The following is a 17,568-nucleotide window of genomic DNA, read 5'->3' as shown; positions in this document are numbered from 1 at the left end:
TCCAATCCGAAAACTGGTTATTTTTCTATGATGAACCATAGAATTCAGTTCAATTTAAGGCTGCACAATATCATTAGAGCATCAACATCGCAATGTTTCCTTGTGCAATAGTCACATTGTGAGACTCGCAGTATAAGTCCATCATATCAATATAATATTAGTCAAAGGCAATATGCCATACTTCTTTTGCTGGTTCATACTTTAGGTTGTGAAGTTCTCAATTTCCATGACAGTTTGATTGTAAAATGTATATTTCATGCAAATACAGCCTTTCCAAATCCCAGATGATGACTTCTTTCCAAATAGAGCTATTCAAGTTATTGCAATACACTGTATATTGCAATACATATCGCAGTATACAAAATTGTGGCATTGTCAGTTTTGTCTAATATTGCGCAGCCCTCATTCATTTTGATTTCATATCCAGGTCAATTCACACACTTGTGAGTAAAGCATATAAGAGGAGAGGAGAGGGCTCCGTCTTATCTCTTCATGAACTAAAGTTATATTATTTTGAGCGACAGACGCTTCATATAATAACATAACAATACTATTTATTGTGTTATACGGTTAAACGTTTCACTTTATAACGTGATGACTTATATTGTTTACACGACAGCAAGTCATTTCTGTCTCTACATGGTCGCACCTTTACAATCCTCCTCTGCTCTCTGAATCTCGCACGGCGGAGTTCGGCCCGATGCGCGCACACACACACACACACACACACACACACACACACACACACACACACACACACAGGTGAGCACACAAGAGCGGGGCTCGGGCCGCATTTTTCTGACCTACAATTATAAACGGCACTGTGCACACAGGGTTTTCTTTCGTTTCGGTCATTTCTTCATTCATTTCAACTGCCGCGTCTGCTTGTGCTTCTGCCAAAGCACTCCCACCCTCCTCCATCTCTCTCTCCAGTAACTCGCCAGCACCGGCCGCTTGTTCTGGGTCAATTCCACATGAGATTTCCGAGATTCACCCTTCTGGTTTCCATTTAGCCGAAAACTTTTTTATTTTACTCAGTAACGGATGTGATTTCAAATGTAGCAAAGTACAATACTCAACTCAACTCAAACTTTATTTATAAAGCACATTTAAAACAACCAAGGTTGACCAAAGTGCTGAACAGGTCAATAGAAATAAACAAGCAAATACAATGAGGTACCTAATAGTACACCACAATAATAACCATAAGATACATAAAATACAATACAATAAAATAAAATACAAGAGTTATAAAATAAGATCAAAATAAGCTAAAATGTTTGGGTGTCCAGCTCAACCTGAGTTAAAAGCCTGAGAGAAGAAGTGGGTTTTAAGAAAAGACTTAAAAACCTCTAGGGTCTGGGCAGACCTAATGTGCAGGGGCAGGCTATTCCAGAGCCTAGGGGCAGCCGCCCCAAAGGCTCTGTCGCCTCTGGTCTTCAGCCTAGTCCTAGGAGTAGCCAGTAATAGCTGACTGGCTGATCTCAAGGCTCTGGAGGGAGCATGAAAGTGCAGGAGTTCGGTTAAATAAGGGGGTGCCAGCCCATTTAGGGCTTTAAAAACAATCAATAAAATCTTAAAATCAATTCTAAAACGCACTGGAAGCCAGTGGAGCGAGGCCAAGATTGGTGTGATGTGATCGTGTTTACGCTTTCCAGTGAGGAGGCGGGCTGCTGCGTTCTGGACAAGCTGTAGACGGTGTAGCAGTGACTGGTCAATACCGACATAAAGCGAGTTACAGTAGTCCAGACGTGAGGTTATAAAAGCATGGATTACCCTCTCTAGATTCTGGGGGGAGAGATAGCCCTTTACTTTAGCTAAAAGCCTGAGTTGATAAAAGCTGGTTTGTATTACTGATCTAACTTGTTTATCGAATTTAAAAGCACTGTCAAAGGTCACACCGAGATTTTTAACAGAGGAACGGATGTTAGGAGTGAAGGGGCCCAGAAAATCAGCAGAGTAATCGGAGGGGTCACATCCAAACATAATGATCTCTGTTTTATCCTCATTGAGATTTAAAAAGTTACTGTCCATCCAGGATTTGACATCTTTTAAACATTCTAGCAGTGGCTGTACAGAATCCTTGCTAATGGATTTAAGGGGCAGATAGATCTGTACATCATCTGCAAAACAGTGAAAAGGTATGTTGTGTTTCTTAAAAATCAACCCTAATGGCAGCATGTACAGCAAGAAGAGGATGGGGCCCAAAATGGAGCCTTGGGGGACACCGCAGGTGAGAGGAGCCGTAGCTGAGTTGAATTCCCCTAAGTTAACTGAGAAGCTCCGATCAGTGAGGTAGGACTGAAACCATAGAAGGGCAGTACCTGTGATACCCACCCACTGTTCCAGGCGAGACAGGAGGATCCTATGATCTACGGTATCAAAGGCTGCTGACAGGTCAAGCAGCACCAGAACAGCAGAGTTACATGAATCAACAGTTGACAAAAGATCGTTAAAAACCCTCAAAAGTGCTGTTTCAGTGCTGTGATGTGGTTTAAAGCCAGACTGGAACTTTTCATACATGTCATGGGCCACTAGGAATGATTGCAGCTGAGTAAAGACCACTTTCTCCAAAACCTTGGACAAAAATGGTAATTTGGAGATTGGTCTGTAGTTTGACAGGAGAGAGGGGTCCAGGTTTTTCTTTTTTATAAGGGGCTGCACTACAGCATGTTTGAGAGCAGCTGGAACACACCCTGAGCTAAGGCAGGTATTTATGACAGCAAGAACAGTGGACCCCACAGTACCAAAAACATCTTTGAAGAGGCGAGAGGGAATGCTGTCAGAGGGACAGTTAGTCGGCCGCAGATGCTTAACTATATCTGATAGTGAGGAGAGAGATACTGGCTCAAACTGGTCAAAGACAGCAGGTAAAGGAGGCACAGTGGGGTCAGGACCAGGGGCAGTGAGAGTGGAAGCAACTGGCCTAAGGGCAGAAATTTTTTCAATAAAAAATTTAAGAAAGCTCTCACAGAGAGTGGGCGATGGCACGACTGGAGAGTTATCGCACGGGTTTACAAGGGAGTTAAAAATGCTGAACAGAACCTGGGGCTTATGACTGTTATTGGAGACAATATTTGATATATACTCCATTTTGGCAGCTTTAACGACTCGCTGGTAGGCTGATAAACATTCACGTAAAGCTTCTTTGGAGACGTGGAGCTTATCTTTTTTCCACTTCCTCTCAGCACGCCGACATGAACGTCTGAGAGAACGTGTGGAGTCATTTAACCATGGCTCAAAAAATGCTTTAGAGCGCTTAAATCTGAAAGGGGCAACAGAGTCCAGGATATCAGTGCATGTAAAATTAAAAACACTTAAAAGCTCTTCGGCATTAAGACCATGATTGACATCCGGAGTGCTAAACATGTTTACGTCGGCATACATGGCAGAGAATTGTGATGCAGTTTGAGGGTTCAACATGCGCAGGCGGCGTGAGGGAGCACGGGTTACAGTCCGCGAACAGGGGACTGAAACGGTAAATAAAACAGGCAGATGGTCAGAAATACATGCTGTTTCACATATCTCATTTACACTCACAGATAACCCATGTGATAGCACAAGATCTAAGGTGTGACCCTTCTCATGAGTCGGGCTGGTCACAGACTGAATGAGATTAAAAGAAGCGATGAGGTTTGAAAAATCACTGACCAGAGGTCTGGATTCACAACACACATGGACATTAAAATCGCCAGAAATTAAAAAGTGGTCATACTTCACAGTAACCTCTGATAGAAAATCGGCAAAGTCATTAATAAAGTCCTTATTAAATTTAGGAGGACGATATACAACTGCAAACATGACAGGAGGGGACAGGTTTAGCTCAAACAGTTGCAGCTCAAAACTGGAATAATTGTCAAATAGAATTTGACGACATTCAAAGCTGGATTTGAACACAGAGGCTAGACCTCCACCTCTGCCGGTGGTCCGAGGGGAACTGAGAAATAAGCAGTCAGGAGGAAGGAGTTCAGAGAACGGTGTACACTCACCAGCCTGAAGCCAAGTCTCCGTCAGGAGCAGAAAATCCAGATCACGAGAGGTGAAAAAGTCTTTTAACAAGAAAGTCTTGTTTGCTAGCGATCTAGCATTAATCAGGGCAATACGGAGAGTAAGCTCCTCAGTGGCTGAAGTGGCTGAAGTTGAGACACGAGCCAGCTGGCGAAGGATCCCATGGTCCACACCACCTCTGCGGGCTCGCAACCGGCGGGGCAGAGCAATGGTCTCTATAGGGAAAATGACTACTACAGTCAAAATTTACTTAAGTAAAAGTAAAATTACAGATTTAAAAAACTACTGAAAAAATTACAAATTACACAAAAAAACTACTCAATTACAGTAACGTGAGTAAATATAATTAGTTACTTTCCACCTTTGGCTACATGATAGTGGAGTTCTAAAGTTGCCTTGAATTTTACATATACATTGTATGTATGACTGGATATGTGTTTTATAAAAGTTTGTGGCACATTGATACTGTCAGAAGATGTATATAAAGATGTATATGAGCAGTTTTTGAAACCAGATTTTTGCCAAAAAGACTAAAAACCTGTGGAATGTGTTTTATTTTAACAGAATAAACAGCTTTCACTAACCAGTAAGTTAATGTAGCAAGTAAAGCTAAGAGAAAGAAAAGATATGTCAAGAACAAGAGTCAGCAGCCACGCAAACACCTTGTGATGCTGTATGTAGGTACAGTGGTGCTTTGAGTGTTTACCACCGTAGTTTACTATGTTAGTATGCTAATACTCACCAAACAGTACTAAACACAAAGTGCTGTTGATGTTACTTATTTAGAGGTATTTACACAATCAAACAGTTTCATATTTTCAGTTTTTAGTCTTTACTCGTGTAGACAGTGAGGTTCAGTGACGTGAATATTGTCAACAATAGCTGTGCTCTCTCCAGCACCAAACAAGAGGCGAAGACCAGGTAGACAGTAAATGTGGAGCAGACTCTGGGGAGATACAAGAACAAGTCTCAGCTCTCTTGGACGGTGAAAAACAAGGAGAAACTGGTGGAGCTGTGGAGTGAGCAAGAGTCTGTGTTCAGTTCAGCATGTATCTAATCCACTAACTTGTACTTATTTAAATGGGAAATCTTCATTTTTGAAACAGTTTGCCTCAGAGCTCATGGTAAAGCAATAGAGTGATTGTTTGGACAGATGTGTGGATGTAAGTGTTTAAAATGTATCACTGTAATTTCATGTAGCCGAGTTCATGAAGTCTTAGCAAAACTCTGTATAGCATACAAAGAAAGAAATGCTCTTGAGCAAATACAAATAAAAGAAAAATAATGTTATTTGGGATAACTACGTATTAATTTAGATATCCTTTTTGTCTTTTCAACACAGGTTTTGTTGCAACATTGAACTGCACCAGCCCAACTCCTAAGGCCTTGTTTGATGCACTTGAGACTGAATTATTTCCAAGAAAACTACTTCGACCTGTAGGAAACTTTACAGATGTCCTGAACGTATTCATCGAACTGATTATAGTGGGAATTTTAGGAGTGGTGAGTCTATGAGCTGCATAAAAATCTATTCATGACAGCACATACAGATGCATAATTGTTTCAACTAAGTATTCTGAGAGTAAATTTGAATCATCAATAATAACTGTGTGTTTCTCATTCCTAGAATGAAAAAGACCAGACCTTAACAGTATTCATATGGCAAATCCTGGTAAGTGTTCAAAGCACTGACAAAACATGAATGAATTTCGAAAATTGTCTAAAAACCTTTCTGAAACAAAAGCACACACTTAATACAAATGTGGTAAAAAATTTTGAAGATTGTAAGAAATGCGGCTGCAACCCCCTCTTCTGCGCTCCGGTAGTGGGGAATGTGATGGTGGGACAGTGCCAACGAAATATCGAGTGGGATTTGATTTGAGATTTAAGGTGACACATCTTTTGCAATCAAAAGAATTTGGGTTTTTTAGTGTGCTGAAGTACACTTTAGTATTTAAGTGTGTGAGATAGGCCTATAAATTAACTACATGACAAATTTATCATAATCCTGCCAACCCAATTCTTAATATCTGAGTCAGTCAATCAATCAATCAGTTTATTTGTTACATGAATTCATAAAATATAATATCAGTAATATGTAAGAGTCTACATCCACTGGATTAAAATGGAGGCCCTGCAGATTATTTACCTGTTACCATGGTGAGACGTAGTGTAGGAGCAATACCTTTAGAAAATGTTTGCACTCGTCATAAATTTGGGGCACCTCCTTCACTTAGAAGGAAAGTGACTGTAATCAAATTAATAACTCTGGAGACCAATTATTAATTTGTCAGTACACTTATAAATCATGAATCAATCTAGCAAATAACTTTGGCAGGTGGCTGGCAGCACTGGATCTGATAAATCTTTGATGGAGTTGCAGGTCGAATAGTAACTCCTCTATTTGGCTGTGGCTACTCGCTTATAATAAGGTTGAAAACAATCTCGTCAGCCGTTCTATATTATTATCAAAGTTATTATAAGCATGTATAAAAAATGTTGCAATCGACTGGCTTCATCGCTTCAGGTAGAATGTTACTGAAGACACAGAAAACAGAAAACAAAGGAAAACTCAATCGGGACATAAGATCAAATTACATTTAATACGATTATTGTACTTCATATATCAGTGGAACACAAGTATAAAGCGTTTTGTGCACAAACACTACAAACTAGTCTGCAGTTACATCAACATACTAAATGAGAAAGCACATATTGATAGAGACAAGTTGATTAATCAATCTAACTATCTCTTAACTTGAACTATAATATGGGATTCCTACGGAATCGTTCTTAACTATCGCCACAGGATGGCAGTATGACTCTATGTTAAATGAGGAATTAAACACATGAAATTATAACTAACTCATATTACGACCTACAGAAGTGGAAATATCAACTAAGAAACAAGGATTATGCGAAGTTAAAATGTTAGAACATGGATAAAATGTATAGAGACATTTAAAGTTGGTTAACAAGAGAAACTTAGTTTTTACTCAGGAAGAAGACCACATCTGGTCTTCTTATCTTATTTTCACCAGGGTGAGAGTAAGATAGAGCTGGGGTGACTCCTATAGATGTGTTGTATAACAGAGAGAGGGACAGAAGTGTGGAGAGACAAAAAAGGAAGAGGATGTGGTTTTTACTGGAGGTAGAGTATTCCGTCCTTAAGAAAACAGTCTGTTTTATGAAAGACATGATTCTTTGGTGGTGGGCAAGTTGGAGTCTCTCCCTGCTGCTTGGATCTCAGCAGATCAGTGAACTTAAAAGCATAGTTAATGACCCTGGTCTGGCAGTTAATCTGGCTGAGTTGTCAAAACACTGGATTTTCCCAGGATGGTATTCAGCAAACTGAGATCTGGATGGTTTCCAATTGACACCTTTACCACTCTTGATGCCAGGATGACGGTGGAAGAGTTCATCAACTTTGAGGTGAGACCGGGGCAAAGCCATAAAGATTTGACCCTCAGAGTGGCCCATCTCACCTGTGTCCATTTACTTACAATCTATGTTCTGGAGGACTTCAGCAGGCTGTTCCTCCTACAGTAGTAACAAAGCTCCATTGGTTTTGGCTTTTTTCATTCACTGCACACAAACCTAACTCAGAAACTGAATCCCATCTCAGGGTTCATCAACTCAGAGTTCAGGTTAAGACTCATAGTATGTTTAACCTGCTGTCTGGAATGGACCTCCACTCCCTACGTAAATATATACAACGCATTCTAAGGTAACAAAAACACTCTTCTTTCACGTAATTATACACTAAATTCTACATATATATATAAACTTATATATTAATTATAGTACATTTCTGCCAATATATCCCCCGAAATCCTACAAACTGGACCTTGTAACCTTTGGATGAAAGTATATCAAGTATGTAGTGACACAGTTTAAATGGTTGTTGTTCTGATTGTGTGTTTTAACAATAAAAACAAAATAAAGACCTGGTTATACACTTAAGAAATCATACTTGACACTACACACTGGGCCTTTAACCTTTAGATTAAAGTATACAAAGTGACACAGTTAAATAGTTGTTCTTCTCTTTAATTTAGGAGTGGGATATAGATGGACTGAGCTGGGATGAGAAGGAATGTGGAACTACAAGAGTCTCTGTCCCTCGAGAACACCTTTGGGTCCCGGACATCGTCATCAACGAGTTGTTAGTTAAAATTAAGTATCGTAGCCTGTCAAACAAAAAAAACAAAAATCAATCTTTTAAAAGTATAAATGTGCAATTAAGAGTTTTTTATTTTGTTCATTTCCAGCATGGACGAGGACAAATCTCCCAAAACCCCATATGTCTACTTATACAACACAGGTCGTGTATTTGATGATAGACCGGTCAGAGTGATCGCCACCTGCAAATTAGTCATCTACACTTTCCCTTTTGATATCCAAAACTGCTCGCTGACCTTTGAATCATACCTGCACTTTGGTAAGCCTGCATAAAAATTCAAAAGATAACACCTGATCTCAAAACTGCAACTTCACCTCACATTCAGTTTCATAAAAATGATGGTAGATTAGTCACACAATTGAGGGTAATTTATATATTTTGCGGATATTTTGTGTTTTCAAACATTAAAACTACAAACACAAAGTTTTTTTGCGCAAACACATACACACACAGTTTTTTATGAAATTTCAGTAGAATTAAATAAATTAATTTAGATATCTTTGAGGCCTGAACTTCCATGACCTCAACTTTCGTGTTGACAACTTCATTGTACTCATGTGTATCACAAGTAACATTTCACAGAGACTGAGCATCTAATATGGACAAACTTTCCTACAATTTTCTTCCAGCTGAAGACATAAAGATGAATCAAATACATTCAGCTGCAGAGATCCTGGAGGAGTCCAGAAATGTGATACAGACCAGAGGAGAGTGGGAGCTTGTAGATATCAAACAAGCTCAAACAACCCTTGAAATAACAGAGGGAAGCTACTCCGAGCTCAAATTCTTTGTAAGTTATTGTAGCTATTATATTTTATTCTATGTTCACATGATGCATACCACTGATTATCTGTTTAAGGTTTGTTAAATCAGATGTGACACCTTGGAGAAACTGTGTGTGACTTTATTTATTTGATCAATCTTTGAAATTATTCTGATGAAATTGTTTTTTGGAGAAAAATGACACAATCCCAGCAAAAAAAAAAACATTTACATTTTTTGATAAAATAATGCATCAAGGTTCTTAATCTGGATCAAAATATGTCAATACTAAAAAACAATGAAATATAACAGTATCAGTTATGACAAACGTCATGTTTGATGAGAAGCATCATGGAGGCTGCACACACTAACAGTGAATTAATTTGACAAAAGCTGGCAAAAAGATTGATATTTAAATAACGTTTAAACAACTGACTGTAGTGGCTGTTGTTTATTTGGATAATTTTACATAGTGTACACATGTAAACAGAGAACAAAGGAGGACCGATGATTGATCCTTGGGGAACACCAAAGGTCTAAGTGGCCTTCAAATAAGCATCAGAAACAACAGAAGAAGTTTTTGGGGGATGGAGGAGTTTACTACTCCTGGCAAACGTCTATTGTAAGTTCTGAGTAAAACTTTAAGAATTTGTATTTGTTTTTATCCCAAGATCATTTTGAGACGTAGGCCAATCCTTTATGTGGTAAACCTCCTGTTGCCCAGCTGCTTCCTCATCACATTGGACCTCTTCAGCTTCCTGCTGCCTCCCCAAAGTGTGGATCGGTCCTCCTTTAAGATGACCCTCATCCTGGGCTACACTGTTTTCCTGCTCATCATGAATGACCTGCTGCCTGTCACTGGAAATACAACACCTCTAATAAGTGAGTGACACCTGTGATATATTGTTGTATAAGATTAACCACTGTGGCCAATTCTTCTTCTTGACCAGATGCCATTGTTGACCAATTAATACCTTGTCCTCTGATGGCTCCTCTGGCGACTGAATTTCAACTTAATATAAATGTGAATATGCTCTCTGCCCTTGATAATTAAAGTTAAAATGAAAAACATCTCTTTACTTCTTAATTTTTTTGTTTGTTTTGCTGCAGATGTTTTATTCTCAGTGAGTCTGGCTCTGATGGTGGCCAGTCTGTTGGAGACAGTGTTTATCACCAACATCCAGTTCAGCGCCAGCAAGTACAGAAAGGTGCCTCACTGGCTCAGTGTCCTTGTGCTACGATATCTTGCTGTTGTTGTTTGTCTCCCTCCAAAAAAGATGAGCAACCGCATCACAGTCTCCCTTAACCCACCTGCTAGAGGTACAGTGACATCATCATGATTATTTTTGTATTACTTCTGTCACTATTACTGCTGCTTCATCTTATTTTTGGTCACTGAGCCTATGGCCCACTGATGTAGGTATTGAAATAGGCCTTGATATATATTTGCAGTATTATGAACTGGGTGTAATAAGTTATTGCTAATGCTGCTGACTTCGCATTAAAAGAATTTCACTGGTGAAAGACTACTTGACTTTTATTGTTAGTAGTCAAAGGAAATGCAATTTCCATTCATCATGGTTTCTGTTTCCTCTTTGCCCGGATCAATGAATCAGGTTTTTTTACAGTGTGTGGTGGAGTGCTTTGTAAGCAGTAGTTGCTGTACACTGTCTACCAGGTGCTTTACAAATCCGTGACAACATGGAGCCAAGGATTTTCACCCTATGGGCTGTTGTAGCTATACCTAAAATTAGGAGAACAAACAAAATACCATTGCATTTACATTAAAACCTTGTACCTACCATCTACAATGATTATACTCACTTTCCCTGAGCTGTCGTCACTTGCCGGTGATATTTTTCTTATGGCATGGCCTGGTTACTTGCTCAGGAAGAGAAAAGTAAACATAATAGGCTACAAATAAAAACATCCAAGCCAGCTAAAATTACATTGTAAACGTACCATAGATTGTTGCCATAGAAGTATGTAGCTTTTAAAAAATGTGACACACCATATACCATGCTCTCACTGTAATCTTGTTTTCTTTTATATATATATCCAGCAATGAGTCCCGGCATCATCTCTTCAGGAGATCTTCAGAGCGTCTCTGGTGATATACCTCATGAGAAACCCCCTCCGGATCCACCCCTGGATGAACTGAGGAAGCTGAGCAGAGATCTCATGGCCATCCGCCTCCAGATAGACAAACATGCCCAGGGGAGCAATACCTCAGAGGAATGGCAAATGATCGGATTAGTCATTGACCGTCTGCTTTTTGGCCTGTACATTGCCATTATCTCTTCCCTTTTTATCACTATCATAACCATCTGGGTCTGGAGTAACGCAGAACTTAGCTGACTTGCTGGAAGAGTTAAATCAGACAGTTATGTGGATCATCAGCAAAAGTTTGACCAGTTATCAGCTTACACTAAGAAAGACAAAATGAAATCAATAATAACATTTCTTTTTTGTTTTTGTGTTTTTAATCAGTAGTTCGAGTAGAAGATTCAGAATCTGAGTTATTTGATGCAGGAAAACAAAATGAAATGCAGAAAACATCCAGTATGTATAGAGGGAATGATTACAGTAGGCTTAGCTTATTTTAATGTTTATATTGATAGCGACTGTTTTTTACAACAGAATTGAAAAATGTGAACCTATCCTTTAACCAGTATTTATTATCTTCATGAACCTAAGATCAGTGGTTGAGTCCAAGTTAAAGTTTCTGTATAATTAATTGGAGATATTCTGATAACAGACCCTATATTTTAAAATGTCATGCCTACACTTCAAGCCCAAAACGCAAAAAAAAATGTCTTTTTCCTGAAATCATGACCCAGTAACTCAAGATAATCCACAGACCTTGTTGTGAACAGTTTAATGTAGGAACTCTTTTCTCTCTACCAAACTACACCTGCCAAATATATCAGAAGGAAGTGTGAATCTACTCATGGGTGACAGCAAGAGATATAAACATTAACAAAGTCCTCCTTGTCTGAGCAGTAATATTAACTAGCTCAGTGCTAGGTGATCTAGCAGTAGATGCACGTTTCCTTCTACGTGGTGATACAGTTGGCAGGCATAGTTTGGTTAGAAGAGGATAGTTCCCACATGAAACTGCTCACAACAAGGTCTGTGGATTACCTTGAGTAACCGGTCATGAGTTTTTCATATGTACTTTATTTCTTGGTGCTTTGAGCACCACAAGCTGAGTGCCATCTTGTTCCAACACTCAGCAACTTACACCAAAACAATTTAGACTGATTAATAACGCTACAGGTAAGAGGATGAATATATATTTTTTAATTTTGGGGTGAACTGTCCCTTTAAACAATTGAAGACAGCCATAACCACATACCAACAACCATATCTACACCATAAGGTCTTCTAGTCTTTATGAATGGACAGTCTCTTATGTCAAAGCTCAATTCTACTGTAATAATTTTCCTTTTTTTCTGAGATTTTTAATCTCTTTCTGCTGCTTTGGGAAATCTTTTTTTTTTTTTCTCATCTTTGAACAATATGTTCGTGCTTTTTATTTGTGTGTACGTACAATGAAAAACTGACAAACTGTAATGCTGTTTTTGTTTGTATCTGCTCTATGAATGTATATTTGTGTCTATGGGATCCCATTGAAAATGAGATGCTATATCTCAAAGGGATATCCTTTCAATGAATTCCCAATATATAGAGCACTGGAGAATGAAACAGATTGTAACTCCTATAGGTGGCAGTGTTGAAAATGAAATGGTGGAGTTGTTACCAGTGTGGAACAACTTCTGTGTGTGTTTATTTTAATGCCATTTGATTACATATCTTTATCAATAAGATAACAAATATCGTATGTGTAAAATCTGAAATGTAAATTCAATTTTTTGTTTTAGGTTAAAGAGTTGTCTTTCTGTTACATTTTCATAGGTAATGTGAGAGTATTATCTTAGTTTCATTTTGCTTTCAGCCCAGCCTGAAGCCAAATTGTCTCTTTGAATACTTTGTAAGAAATAAACACTCTTAGGCTTTAACTGTTGTTACTGGTTCTTGAAACTGGGAAGACGGGAGTATTCATTTTCGTATTCCCTCAGGGCAGGGGCTAAACAGAAAGAAGTAGAGTAACCAGTTGATCATAAGTTCTTGCTGTGTCAGTGTGGGTTTCCTCCAGGAACTTTGGCTTCCTCTCACAGTCCAAAGACATTCAGGTTAATTGGTGACTCTAAACTGCCTGTAGGTATGATTGGTCATCTTTCTCTATGTGTCAGCCCTGCAATAGTCTGGCGACCTGTCCAGGGTGTACCCTGCCCCCTGCTCAATGTCAGCTGGGATAGGCTCCAGACCCCCCAAGCCCCCCAACAGGTTAAGCAGTTGTAAAAAGAATGAATGTTAAAACATGTTTAAAAATCAGCATGCAGAAAAAATTCAGGAATTGTGAAAGCAACTTTACCTATATATTTGTCTCATTTAAATAACATCTTGATATGTTTTTTCTGTCACTGTTTTTTTATTTATTACTTTTACTTCATCATGTCCATTCCCCCTCCAACCCTTCCAGTGGGGATGATGATGTTTCCCAAGCGTGTCCTTACATGTAAATGAACCAGAACCACACAGGTCACACCCGCTGGGACAGGATGCAGCGGCTCATTGCATGATTCTGCTTTTGAGGGTTTTCTTTTCATATTTCGGGGGATTTTATGAAGTTGTATTTATTGACCGGCCCCTTCAGGATGTTGCAATGTTGTGATTGCAACAATTATTGTAAATTTAGCCAATTCCTGTGAATTGAGTTGCATGTGCTGTAATGATTCCCTCAGCCCATCTTAGCTCTTTTCTGTCCCACTCTCCATCTCTGGAGACATGACACTACTGCTGAGGGAGTGTGAGTTCCATGCCTGTGACAGACTCACACACACAGTGACAGAGCTAAATGCTGACATCACACAGCTAACGTTACCCATCAATGGATTAACAGAGTTGAGGCATTTGGTGCAACACATTTTCACTCTGACTTCATTACATATCAACGTTTGGTCATGGACTTTCCACGTCTAAATATGAAGTATTCATTTTCAGTGAAGCAACAAATATTTGCATGTTTCAACGAATCCTTTTGCCTACAGAAATCTCTGCCCTGGAGGTGTCCAGTGAACTTGTACAACCCTGTTCATGGCTTCACTAAAAGCTTTTCTATTTGCTTTTTTCCCTAAGACTATAAGTAAAACAAGTCCAGGACTGCAGCACTAAAACACAAAAGAGACATAAACAGTCATTCCTTTGCATTTAATATTCATATTTAATGTATAATTTTGTTTTAAAAATTAATCTTGTTGGCCTGTTTTTGTTTTTAAATAGATTACATTCAGATAAATGAGTGAATATGGGTGCAGAGAGTGACTAAGTACTTATTTAGGCTCATCATATGCTGAGGTGTGTGTTAAAAATATCTGAAAACTGACACCACCAGTAGACATCCTTGTTTGATTAGTTTACAACACTGTTGTTTTGAAAAACAAGACATGCATGCATATTATTCACATGGAAGAGCTGTAAGTTAAGTTGAGCCAATCAGAAACAAGAAACAGCATTTCCTCAGACTGTCAGGTTTAACCTTTTAAAACGCTGGGATGAGTTATGAAAGTGGTTGAGCTGACACAAACAAGATGAAAAAGGTGACGACAGCCGGGCTCATTTTTATCACTTTTTCACTTCTTCACGGTAAGAAAGACAGAATTTACATTATCTACTAAATAAACAATACAAAAATAAATAAAACAAAGCTGATGTGTTAAATACTGGAGGAAACCTATTCCCATGGTAATGCTTTGAGACACTTTAAGCTAATACAAAGCAAATAGGCTACATGATAGTGGGGTTTTAAAGTTGCCTTGAAATTTACATATACATTGTATGTATGACTGGATATGTGTTTTATAAAAGTTTGTGGCACATTGATGAATACTGTCAGAAGATGTTTATGAACTGTATGTGAAAAAGCAGCAAAAAACAATCTAAAGTTTTGAGAATCTCAGTAAAATCTTAAACCAAATTCTTACCAAAAAGACTGAAAATCTGTGGCATGTGTTTTGATTTAACCGAATAAAGAGCTTTCCACTAACCAGTAAGTTAATGTAGCAAGTAAAGCTGAGAGAAGTAGAACATATGTCAAGAGTAAGAGTCAACAGCCACACAAACACCTCGTGATGCTGTATGTGGGTACAGAGGTGCTAAATACTGATGTTAGCAAGCTAACATGCTCACAATGACAATGCTAGCATGCTGATGTATACCAGGTTTAGCAGCACCAAACAAGAAGCAAAAACCAGGTAGACAGTAAATGTGGAGGGGACTCTGGGGAGATACAAGAACAAGTCTCAGCTCTCTTGGATGGTGAAAAGGGAGGAGAAACTGGTGGAGCTGTGGAATGAACAAGAGTCTGTGTTCATTTCAGCATGTATCTAATCCACTAACTTGTACTTATTTAAGTGGAAAATCTTCATTTTTGAAACGGTTTGCCTCAGAGCTCATGGTGAAGAGCGCAAGCAACAGAGTGATTGTTTGGACAGATGTGTGGATGTAAGTGTTTAAAATGGATCACATAATTTCATGTGGCTGGTATGAAGCATTTTGTTAAACAGTTCATGAAGTCTTAGCAAGATTTCTGCTTTTGAGTAAATACAAATAAAAGAAAAATACTTTTATTTGGGCTTTGTATGTATGAATTTAGAATTTGTCTTTCTCTTTTTCAACGCAGGTTTTGTTGCACCATTGAACTGCACCAGTCCAACTCCTAAGGCCTTGTTTGATGCATTCGAGACTGAATTATTTCCTAGAAAACTACTTCGACCTGTAGGAAACTTTACAGATATCCTGAACGTATCCATCGAAATGACTATAGTGGGAATTTTAGGAGTGGTGAGTCTATGAGCTGCATAAAAATCTATTCATGACAGCACATACAGATGCATATTTTTTTAACAGAGTATTCTGTGAGTGAATTTTAATGATCATAAATAATTGTATGTGTCTCATCCCTAGAATGAAAAAGACCAAAACTTGAAAATATTCATATGGCAAGTCCTGGTAAGTGTTCAGAGCACTGACAAAAACATGAATGAATTCAGAATGTTGTCTAAAACCCTTTCTTAAACAAAAGCACACACTTAATATGAATGTAGTCAATTTCTTTGAAGACTGTAAAAAAAATTGATATCAAGTGGTATTCACAGAACAAGAGTGTCGTAACACTTTTTGCATCAGGATTCACTCAGTGGGTGTTTGTGCCATGTATATCGACAAGCTATTCATATTTGTCTGCAGCAAAACAGTCACTAAAACATCAACAACATAATCCCAGAATATGTAAGTTAATGTCAAATACAAAAATTTCCCTTGTTATAATCAACCAAGCAGCAACCTCCAGGAGGGCGTCATAGAGGTTAAGTTTAGGCTAGTAAAGTTCCTGTGGTTGGTTTTAGGAAAAGAATCATGGTGAAGACGTACCTTAAAATAGCTCAAAGTCCTGTGGTTCCAAACACCGGTCTGGGGGAAAGCCCCAGAGGTAAGTCCTTTCAGGACTGCTTGTTATTCTTTATTCTTTATCCCATCAGTACATTTTTCACATGACTGCAGCCTTCTCAAATATGTGTATTATACACAAATTACAGACTCCTGATTGCATAGAATATACACGAGATTTGGTGCATTACTTTTTGTATAAGTATAGACGAACAGTGCATGAGAACAGCCTGAAAATTGAGCCGACGCTAAAGTGCTAAAAACTGCAGTTCCTCAACTGGCCATTAGAGGCTGGCTCCAGAAGCCATTCAGTCCCCATAGACCCCAATGTTAAAATCCCCAACATTACAGCAGAAAAAAACATGTTCACAGCCTGGTACAAAAGGCCTTTATAGTTAATGACATCTGTATGTGTGGCAATTTTGATATAATCATAGACTGTAAAAATATGACTCACCTGGTTACATTTTATTTAAGAAGTATTTCACTGCTGCAAAGATGTTTTTCATAAAACTCACCTTTCTATGCAGCGGAAAAAAGTGAATGCAAAAAGTTACACATAATTACAGCAGGTGTGGCCACTTTGCGTGACAGACTGTTCGTGATGCGTCACCCCAATCTATGCATCAGATCCAACCCCTCCCTCACAGCTCCACCCCATTGTCCAAATATGGTCACTGCTGGTCTCAAAACTCAGAGATAGATGGTGACGGCTGAAATACCGAACTCAATGCCTCCAAACAGGAGTCCACAAACCCACTGGTGACGTCAAAGTGGCTATGTCCATCATTCATATACAATCTGATACTGATGTGAGTTGTAACACTAGCTATGGATTAACAGTGATTAAACAGGCCTAAAGACCCAGACAGTAATAGCAAAGGAAGTTTGAAGATGCCTAATGCCACCAGGGGTCCGTTTCACAAAGCAGGTTTAGTGAAAAAAAGGGAGGTAACTCAAACCAGAGAAAGAGGGGTAACTCTAGCCTGTTTCAGAGAGAGAGGTAACTTAAGCTCTTGGTCAGTTACCGTAGTAACAGACTCTATGAACCTAACCTGGTCGGGACCAGGTTTTTCTCAATGAACCTCGAGTTTCTCTCTGTCTCC

The 17,568-nt window shown here is 38.8% G+C and overlaps 2 protein-coding genes across 4 annotated transcripts in view; both read left to right on the top strand.

Moving 5' to 3' along the window:
* LOC126397186 (5-hydroxytryptamine receptor 3A-like) overlaps positions 1-12,971 on the top strand; it is a 37,975-nt gene extending 25,004 nt beyond the window's left edge. The window contains exons 1-9 of one of the 3 annotated variants that reach the window (XM_050055772.1): positions 5,355-5,511; positions 5,636-5,680; positions 7,344-7,440; positions 8,067-8,173; positions 8,280-8,449; positions 8,821-8,981; positions 9,625-9,835; positions 10,064-10,273; positions 11,016-12,971. In XM_050055772.1, the coding sequence (XP_049911729.1) occupies positions 7,345-7,440; positions 8,067-8,173; positions 8,280-8,449; positions 8,821-8,981; positions 9,625-9,835; positions 10,064-10,273; positions 11,016-11,311 (1,251 nt within the window). In that variant the 5' untranslated portion in view covers positions 5,355-5,511; positions 5,636-5,680; position 7,344 and the 3' untranslated portion in view covers positions 11,312-12,971. Of the gene's footprint in view, positions 1-5,350; positions 5,512-5,635; positions 5,681-7,343; positions 7,441-8,066; positions 8,174-8,279; positions 8,450-8,820; positions 8,982-9,624; positions 9,836-10,063; positions 10,274-11,015 lie in introns of those variants that run through there. The other 2 variants (XM_050055771.1, XM_050055773.1) reach the window with 2 other exon arrangements.
* Positions 12,972-14,528: 1,557 nt separating this feature from the next.
* The window catches only part of LOC126397187 (5-hydroxytryptamine receptor 3A-like), a 14,913-nt gene continuing 11,873 nt past the window's right edge, over positions 14,529-17,568 (top strand). Inside the window, exons 1-3 of the mRNA XM_050055774.1 lie at positions 14,529-14,662; positions 15,699-15,859; positions 15,983-16,027. Coding sequence (XP_049911731.1) covers positions 14,608-14,662; positions 15,699-15,859; positions 15,983-16,027 — 261 coding nt within the window. The 5' untranslated portion in view covers positions 14,529-14,607. The remainder of the gene's footprint in view (positions 14,663-15,698; positions 15,860-15,982; positions 16,028-17,568) is intronic.

The sequence above is a fragment of the Epinephelus moara genome, chromosome 10 (assembly GCF_006386435.1).
Source record: "Epinephelus moara isolate mb chromosome 10, YSFRI_EMoa_1.0, whole genome shotgun sequence".
Lineage (NCBI taxonomy): Eukaryota > Metazoa > Chordata > Actinopteri > Perciformes > Serranidae > Epinephelus > Epinephelus moara.
Note: the sequence above shows the minus strand (reverse complement) of the source record. Positions and strands in the feature narration are given on the sequence as shown.